The 9407-nt window shown below is 32.4% G+C and overlaps 2 protein-coding genes across 7 annotated transcripts; one reads left to right on the forward strand and one right to left on the reverse strand.

Moving 5' to 3' along the window:
- The first annotated feature begins 1487 nt into the window (after positions 1-1487).
- Positions 1488-4333, forward strand: LOC127248694 (tubby-like F-box protein 5). 4 transcript variants are annotated; one of them, XM_051271173.1, is made up of 5 exons: positions 1488-1756; positions 2121-2652; positions 2757-2844; positions 3228-3357; positions 3436-4333. In XM_051271173.1, the coding sequence occupies exons 2-5, from the start codon at positions 2305-2307 to the stop codon at positions 4088-4090; spliced, it is 1221 nt and encodes a 406-aa protein (XP_051127130.1). In that variant the 5' UTR covers positions 1488-1756; positions 2121-2304; the 3' UTR covers positions 4091-4333. The 4 variants fall into 4 exon arrangements, with proteins under 4 accessions (XP_051127130.1, XP_051127131.1, XP_051127129.1 ...); XM_051271174.1 differs by having other exon boundaries at positions 2148-2652; XM_051271172.1 differs by having other exon boundaries at positions 2277-2652.
- A 1118-nt stretch (positions 4334-5451) lies between these two features.
- On the reverse strand, positions 5452-7480 carry LOC127248423 (transcription factor BEE 2-like). 3 transcript variants are annotated; one of them, XM_051270746.1, is made up of 7 exons: positions 7208-7480; positions 6927-7085; positions 6682-6816; positions 6532-6603; positions 6073-6441; positions 5890-5977; positions 5452-5664 (listed from the first exon to the last, which is right to left on the reverse strand). In XM_051270746.1, the coding sequence occupies exons 1-5, from the start codon at positions 7376-7378 to the stop codon at positions 6205-6207; spliced, it is 774 nt and encodes a 257-aa protein (XP_051126703.1). In that variant the 5' UTR covers positions 7379-7480; the 3' UTR covers positions 5452-5664; positions 5890-5977; positions 6073-6204. The 3 variants fall into 3 exon arrangements, with proteins under 3 accessions (XP_051126703.1, XP_051126701.1, XP_051126704.1); XM_051270747.1 differs by lacking the exon at positions 5452-5664 and having other exon boundaries at positions 5679-5977; positions 6073-6177; positions 6262-6441; positions 7208-7478; XM_051270744.1 differs by lacking the exon at positions 5452-5664 and having other exon boundaries at positions 5675-5977.
- Between the last annotated feature and the right edge of the window lie 1927 nt (positions 7481-9407).

Here is a 9407-nt window from a genome sequence, read left to right on the forward strand (position 1 = left end):
ATTGTCCCATAAATGATGATCTGGTGGTGTACGGAGTGAATTTGTGACTATGCGTTCAGTGTGACTTACCTTGTCGGACCTTTCGAGTAGCGGTTGCGGGTTCCCACGTTATCAGTAAAAAAATAAATTACATCAAATATTAATTTTTTACTGTTTTTAAATTTTCTAAAACTTTAACATTCTTAAAAATCTCTTGTCAAAGTGGAATTGGAATCAAATTATTAGGAAAAATATTGAGATGAAAAATAATTTAAGAATTATTTTTTTTTTTGTAAAACAACAAGATTAGAAGGGGGAAAATTATAATATTTAAAATATATTTACCAATTACGGGACTGTAAATTTTACCAATTATAATTTTGATAAGAAATTTAAATAAAATTCTAATGAAAATAAAGTTTATTATTTCAAGAGGAGTTGGTCTTTTCTTCTTAAAAAAAAAAAAAAAGGAGTTGGCCTTCTTAAGTACAATTCTTTGTCAAATTATATTAAATAAAACTTTAAAGTAGCCTAAGTTTTATATCATTTTTTTATAAAATAAAAATATTTTAACATAAGTGTATAATACTAGAAATAAGTATTAAAAATGTGTGAATAAACAATTTATATTGAAAATATAAATCAATTTACTAAATAATTTATTTAATTATAATTCTATAAATGTCTGTTTATCAATATTTGTAAATTAAATAGTATAACATTTCTATTTGGAGACTATGTCCAAATTCAATTATTTATATTACATACAAGGAATAGCTACAGCCAATTTCAACATCATAAAAATATATATAGCTTGAATTTAGTTTTGGAATTTTTCATACACCTAATAAAATATACACACAATCAAAAATTGTATGGATAATATATTAATAACATGTGTATTATATATACCAAAAATAAGGTGAAAAATAAATAAATAAAAAATCATGACATTTATTGGATACCTGATTTGTTGTTGGTAATCATGATTAGTAAGAGTCATTATCAGTACCTGATTTTCATTGCCAAATTGTTATTTTTATTTAAAAAAAAAATCATTTTCAATGTGTTGATATATAATATAGAAACCTATTTAAAAATAATAATACATACAAATCAAGATTATAAAATAATATCCACTTTACAACAGATAAAATCATCTAAATGTGGGAGGCAAATCCAATACACCTCTCACTGATTTTAATTAATTACTTAAAAAAGAATAAATAAATAATCCATTAATTTTATGGGCCAATATATTTATTTTATTTTTTTAAGAAAGTGTTTTACTAAATTAAAATAATATTTATTATTATTGAATAATAACGACAACCACACATATTGTAATTTTGTTTCACTAATAAAAATAATACTAAAATATATCTGGCGAAGCGGTTTGTTTTTTTATTATAAAAATATTATGAATATTATTTATTAAAATTTTTAGAAAAAAAAAAGGAAAAAGAAATTTACAGCCGTATACAGATGCAGCAGCAGTGAGAGACGGGGATATATACGCGTGCAAATTTTGCCGTGGAGGTAGAGAGAGAGAGAGAGAGAGGAGCACTTTTTGATTTCCCGTGAGAAGAAGTAGCTGTGGAGCCTCTGAATTGCCTGGTCGTGGTTTGGTTTATGTGATTTCCGTCGCGATAAGCGTCGGCGGCGGTGGGGAGCGGCCGCCGTGGAGTGTTGATTGAAAATGCTGATGATTTACGGAGATTTGTTTGCTGTTGCTTCGTGATCTGATTTGCTACCTTCCGATCTCGGCAATTGCTAGGTTTTTTTATTCTCTTAAGCCTTTAATTTTTTTGCTCATAGGTATTAACGGATGTTTGGTAGTGGTAGTATGCGGCGTTGGTGGTTTTGATTTTGTTTTTAGTTTCCTGTATTTTGAGTAGTTGAGATTTGTTTCTTTGCTAAGCTGCGGTACTGTTTTCTCTGTGACGGAGATCGATCTGCGGGGTTTAGGGCTGGATGGGGGTGATTTTAGGTTAACAATTTTGAGAATTGTTTTTTTTTTTTGGTGGATGACTGCGATTATTAGTTACTCACATCTCTTATGGCTATCTGTCTCAATTATTTTCTGCATCTTGAACTGTTGGTGATTTCGTGGTTTTTGGTTTGCATTTTGTTCTGTTTAGATGATTGGATCTGTGTTGTGTTGGAAGGGTTAAGTTTGCAGCAAGTTGTTGGATCTGTTGCCGATAGGAGGAAGGAAATTGTTTTTGGATTGTCAGTCATTTGTCGGTACAAACTTATGTTGAATTGTAACTCAAAACTGTGATAATTGTTTGAAGATAGGAGTTGGAGTGATCCATTGAGGAGATGTCATTCAAGAGCATTATTCGCGATCTAAAGGATATGAAAAATGGGTTTGGGAGCATGTCCAGGAGGGAGTTTGATGGTATGCATTGGCGAAGCAGGACAAAGACATTTATAGCTCCTGATGTAGCTCCTTCCGAGCCAATCGAGCAAGGGCAATGGGCGAATCTACCTCCTGAGTTGCTACTGGACATCATCCGGAGAGTGGAAGACAGTGAGGCTGCCTGGCCTGCAAGGAAAGCCGTTATCTTCTGCGCATCAGTTTGCAAATCTTGGAGGACTATTGCTAAGGAAATTGTCAAAACTCCTGAAGAATGTGGGAGGCTGACGTTTCCGATTTCGTTAAAACAGGTAGTTTTGATTGGCTGTCCAATTCAGCTTTTGGCGTATCTTGTTTTTTTTGTGATGATTGTAATCTCATGCCTTAATTCATAATTATCTTTTATTGCGATTAGCCGGGGCCCCGAGATGCTCCGATCCAGTGCTTTATCAAGAGGGATCGAACTAACTCTACCTATCACCTCTATTTCGGTTTAATCCCATGTAAGTCATTTTATTTTTTCTCAGCTATTACCTCTTTCGCATTTTATATACCTACTTCATTCCTATTATATTTGCAAGTCATTTAGGAAATTTCGCATATATGATGATTTGTTTTACTTGGTTTCTTATCTGGAACTGTTTGCTGCCGTAATCTTGATACTTACGTTGCCAGTTGTCATCCTATCCACCTTCCGCGGAATACTATCCTTAAAATAATACACGTGTTTCATATGAAACGAATCATTGGCTGCTACTTTTACACACAGTAATAGAATTCGCATAATCTGCTTGATATCGTCATTCAATCATTGAATTGAGAATATGCTGAGGTAGTTTGATGTGTACTCGATGTTCGTCATTCAATACTTTGAATATAATGGCAGCGGAGGACGAGAATGATAAATTATTGCTTGCGGCTAAAAAGATCAGGAGAACCACAAGCAAGGACTTTGTGATCTCCTTAGTTGCGAACGATTTTTCTCGTTCCAGCAACACATATGTCGGAAAACTTAGGCAAGTGGCTTGCATATTATGCTCCTCTGTTATGACATTTTTGAAAAACTCACACTAATTCAAATGCTTTTAATTCAGGTCTAATCTCCTGGGGACGAAATTCACAATCTGTGATAGCCAACCACCAAATGCCGCTGCTGTTCAGCACGCTAACAAGCATAGTCGGAGATTCAGCGCAAAGCAGATATCCCCAAAAATACCGGCATGCAACTACAATGTCGCCACCATTTCCTATGAACTCGTTCTGCGCACAAGAGGCCCTCGAAGAATGCATTGCGTGATGCAATCGATTCCCGTCTCTGCCATTCAAGAAGGCGGCACTGCTCCCACCCCAACAGAATTTCCGCAGCATCTGGACAAGAAATCTTCGAGCTCGAAAGGGAAGGATCCGATTATATCTTTCAGCTCCCCGAATCTTTCAGCTGAACCAACACCGGGAGCCCATGACGCCCTCTTTCTCAAAAACAAAGCCCCGAGATGGCACGAGCAGTTGCAATGCTGGTGTCTGAACTTCAAAGGCCGCGTGACAGTCGCATCGGTTAAAAATTTCCAGCTCGTTGCGGATGTTGACCCTTCAGTCGACTTACCGGCTGAAGAGAAAGATAAAGTGATTCTGCAGTTTGGAAAGATTGGAAAAGACATATTCACCATGGATTATCGCTACCCGCTCTCGGCATTTCAAGCCTTTGCGATTTGCTTGAGCAGCTTCGACACCAAGCCCGTCTGCGAGTGAATTCGGTAAATAACTCCTGATCTTTTAAGTTATGTTGATTATCTTTCCGAAAGATCAAACCGTAGTTATGAATCTTAGCTGGTTGTTCAGTCGTAGAAACGATGCCGAGGTTCTATATCTCTTCTTAATGTCTCTGAAACTTGCATTCGATCGATCGACCGACCTCGGAACTGTTTATAGAATGAAATACATTCTGGTGAATCTGCTAATATCATCGTTTATGACATTCGTTTCTTTGTTGGATGATGAAATTTGACAAATTGGCTGTGTTGATGAATGTTTATTTTTGTTCCAGCACTGTAAATTCAGGTGAGGACCCTTTTTCTTTTTCTTTTTTTACTATTTCATTTCAAGATTTGGTAAACCATGTTTTGATTTTATGTTATATTTTTTTTTTTTTCTAGGTTTGGATTGAGTTTTGTAGGTTTAGTATTTTATTAAAATAAAAATGTAAGTATTCTTTCGTACATTATCTTAAATATTATGAAAATAAAATATTTTAACGTTGTTTTTACAATTTTAAAATTTTCATCATTCTTAATAATCAATAATGAAGAGTATTAGCATGTTTTGCAGGATAGGTGCAATTATACATTATGTTCTTTCTTTTCTTTTCTTCTTCTTTTTTTTTTTTTTAAAGCCATTTTTCCAAAACTTGTTATATATAATAAAAGTCTATTAGCAAGCAATTAATTTTGTGTAATATGAAATTCAATCAACGTCCGTCCAGGTGTAAGGTTGTCATTTACTTTTTTTTTCATATAGATTTTTTAATATTAGTATTACATTAAATTGTAGTGAAAAATACAAAAATACCCTATTAGTATTGTGTAATATAAAAGAAATGGCATTTGTGTAATATAGTGTAAATTAGATGGATATTTATTATGTTAGGTAAATAGTACAATTACTAAATTAGGAAATGGTAACCTTGTTTTGGTGGAACTGACGAAAATGAAAAATGACAATTTTTCAATGGGACGGAGAGAGTATGATATTTTTTGAAATAAAATAGTATATTTTATTAGAAACTGTGTTATATGAATAATTTTAATTTGATTTAATTGGGAAATGTTAATTTTCGGGTCGAAATGTAATAGCATGTAAACCACTTTAATTGTAAAAATTATATTGAACAAAGTCTTGAATAATAAACTCGATAAAAAATTATAAAGAAAAATTAAATATCATGACAGAAAAAAATAATATTCATAATTAGGTGAAAGCTACTCTTAAGGTTTGTTATTCTTTATAAATATTTTTATAAAAATATTATATATATAATATATATTTGATTCACTTACAAATAATTAATAATTTAATGCAAAACATTATATAACAAATACAATTGTTCAAAAGATGCTCTTTACTTAATTGGGTATTACTAATTATTATTATTATTATTATGACAAATAATCTCCAAATTTAATTGCAATTTGGTTGGAATACATCAAGAAATGTCTGGTCCTACAAAGTGGCTATTTGTGTGTGTGCCAGAAACACCAAATTAAACTAAAATGGACCACTTTCAGACAACCCTTCATGCTGTCTTTTTCATGCTTAAAAGTTCCCAACTGCAATCAATAACCATCTTTACAAAAACATGATATCCCAAATAACTCTAAAAAAAAAAAAAAACTGTAATTTAGAAGAATACATTCATCTCCAAATTGTGGGCTGTACATATATATAGAGAGATCATTATTAATTATGAGGTGATAATGATACATTTCAAACCAATATTATATATATAATTTATGAAAGGAATACAAATTATATATATAGAGATAGAGATATACACTGATTGCAAGAAGCCCTCTCCATGGAAAAGAATTGCCTTTTTGGTAATGGAAAAAATTAGTTCTTTACTGCTCCTAGCTAGCTAGGCTGTAATAAAAAATTTGGGGATAAAATTTGTCAGAGAATATGCTAACATGGATGCAATAATAAAGTTCTGTGGAAGCAAATTAAAAAGACTGTACCTTATCTGTAAACTAAAGAGACAGCTGCTGGATAAAGTATTTTCGACTTTTCTAATGAAATCCACCATTGAAGAAGCTCGGCCAATCCGATTCCCACCCTGGAATCTGCACATATTGAACAAACAGGGTTTATTAGTTGTTTATTGTAAGATTAATGGAGGATGTAAGAAATCGGATATATATATATACAGAGATATTTGTAGAGCTGCTGGTGGCCGGATTAATGAGAAAATTAGGGTCGCCGGCGCCGGAGATTCCTAATTTTTGAGGAATCATTGGGACATCGTCGGCTCCGTGTTGTATTTGATAATCGAAGCTGCAGATCGGGTCGGCGCCGTCGAATTGGGCTGCCAGATACGCCGGAATATTCTTGAATGGATGGAAATGGCGTAATTGATTAGGGATTGTAAGAAACAGACAGATTAAAGATTGTGTTTTTTATATGGATATTATGGTTACCTCTTTGGCGAAGAAATTGTCGATGGTGAAGTCGAGGCGGGGATTAATGGCGGCGAGTTTCATGGAGAGGAACTGTCGAATTGATTAAGGAGATGATTGATAATGGGCGACTGTATAGATATAGATATGTGTGTATGTATGTATGTATACCTCGACTTGTTTTTGTAGGGATTGGACATAGTTAATGATTTCGTCGAGCATTCCAGCTTTTCCGATGACTTTATTGCATCCTGGGACTAGGTCTTGCAGGCACTTCATCTTCTTGCTGATCTTCTCCCTCCTCGCCTGTGGATCATCATACATACATTAATGTAATTAATTAAATTAATTACATTTAATTATTTAATTAATTAATTAATGATTTGATTGGATATGGATATGGATGGATGAAATACTCTTTCGGCTAAGCTGTGGCTATCGGTGGCCTGGCCGCGGCGGGCCCTGACGTGGATGTAGTCGGAGGAGGAGACTTTGGAGGAGGAATTGGGTTCGGGCTCGGGCTCGGGCTCGGGCTTGGCGGTGATTTCGGATTCGGCGGAGCCCAAATCATCGAACTGGTGGTGATTAATTAATATTAATATTATTAGTATTATTATTACAACATTGTGGAAATAATTATTGTTAGTACAGAAATGAATAAAATGAAAGCAAAGAGGAGAGAAAGCAAATAAATGACCTGTGAGGCTTTTCTCTTCTTGATGGGACTGCTACTGCTACTACTGTTGCATACTGCCATGGTTAAGGAGGAATTGGTGCTGTTGTTGGAGAGCGGCGGCGGCATTTGGTCGGAGGAGATGTGCCAGATGGCGGCGCTGTGGCGGCGCAGTAGGGCGAGGTGGTGGTCCATGGCGGAATTGGGTGTGGAGAAGCGGGAGAGGTGATTGTGGGATTTATAATGGAGATGGAAATGTGGATAGGATTGGATTGGATTGAATTGAATTGAAAAAAACAATGTAATGTTTATGTAAGGAAAGGAAGTTGGAGCGAGGGAGGGAGGGTGGCTATGGAGGGTGGAGCCCAACGGCCATTGTGCCGCCATGTGAGACTGTCCGATCGACCTCGCCTCCTTAAGCCTAATTTCGTCATTTCGATGTCCACTCAATATGTTTTATTTTAATTTAAATTTGGTTTGAAATAAAACTTTTATTTTTATTTACATACTAAGTATATATTTACTTTGACATGAAATTTAAAAATAATACTCCGGTTCAAAATTTATTTTCTTATATTGGTTCATTTCAAAACAATTGTCTAATTCTTTTATTTAGTACTGAAGCCCTATTTTATAATAAAATTATTTCTAGAAGTAATGATAGAATAGGCTCCAAAATATAAATTATTTTGGAAATTTGTTCATCAAAATAGGATTTATTTATTAATATTTTCTTAAAAAATCAAATAATTATTTTCAACCTTATCATACATTAACACCTAGTATTAAATCATATGCTGATAATTTAAAGGAAAATTAGTTTCTACTTCACATATAATATACTTTACTAAATGAATGGATTTATATATATATATATATATATATAGTCCATATCAAATTGACCTGATAAAATGAAATAATTAAATTGAATTAGGTGATAAACAATACTATCATTTATAATATAAATTAAAGACACTAAATAATTAATTTAAGGGATTTGAGGTAGGAGACAGAATCATGATCAACCTGAAATTGCAACAATTATTGAGCCTATATATTCCAACCACTGATTGATGTTATTTTTAATTATATCTTAAGCAATTATTAGAATTCTGTGATCTCATTGTAAAACTTTTTATTTATTTATTTATTTATTTTTGGAGATGAATGGAGGGTTGTAGAAAGAATGGAATGCATGGATGGAGTGTTTTCATTTATACACTCTACTACAAGCACAAATTTTAATACTCCCTCCCCTCCGTTCAATTTCTATTGTCCTAAAGTATATTTGCACGATTTTTTAGGTGATTGTCTTTTTGTTATGAATCGACAAATTTGCCCTTAATTGTATGGTAGAGATTAAAAGTAATAATGAACGAATGTAAAAATGTAAAATTTGTATTTAAAAAAGAAAATAAGACAATAGTTATTGGATGTTTCAAATAGAAAAATAGAACATTAGTTTGTGGACGTATATTTTTAATTCAATGCAAACTATTGTATTGATTTATTCTTTTTATAAAATATAAATAAAAATTAAATAATATATATATATATATATATATACACATCAAGTTAGAGCACACTTGTTGGTTGACAAGAAAACAAAAGGGGTTTGCACAATCTCACATGGCATGTTGTGTGTTGTGTTTCACTATGAAGCAATGGATTTTCATTAATACAAAATTGTGTATTTATTTATTTATTTATTTAATTTTTTTATTTTTATTATTATTATTATTATTGTTGTTATTATTGTTATTATCATTATTATTATTATTTAATTGAGTGAAGTTTAGATTAGGAGTGGGCGTGGGAGTATATGTCCCTTATGGAATAATACTAAACTTGTCTTGGTCATGTCCTCAAAAATTACTCATTAAAATTTATTTTGTTTAGACAAGAGTTTAGAGTATTTTGAATTTTTAAAATTTTCAAATATAATTAAAAGTTAAATATACTTCTTATGATATTTTTTAAAAGAATTATCGTTTATGAATGTAGTCGAAACTTTCAAAAGTATGTTCTTTTAGAGTTTTGTTTTATTCTATTTTAAGTTTTAGCTCTTTTTTATTTGAACAATAGTTTTAATATTATACTTTGTAAGATAAAATCATACTCCTTTCGTCCTAATACAATAGTTATGTTTACCATTTTTGTCCGTCTCAAAACAATACTCTCATTTCCATAAATAACTATATCACTGTAAAACTACATTTACTTT

This window comes from Andrographis paniculata, unplaced genomic scaffold (genome assembly GCF_009805555.1).
Source record: "Andrographis paniculata isolate CXL003 unplaced genomic scaffold, ASM980555v1 Contig34END, whole genome shotgun sequence".
Classification (NCBI taxonomy): domain Eukaryota; kingdom Viridiplantae; phylum Streptophyta; class Magnoliopsida; order Lamiales; family Acanthaceae; genus Andrographis; species Andrographis paniculata.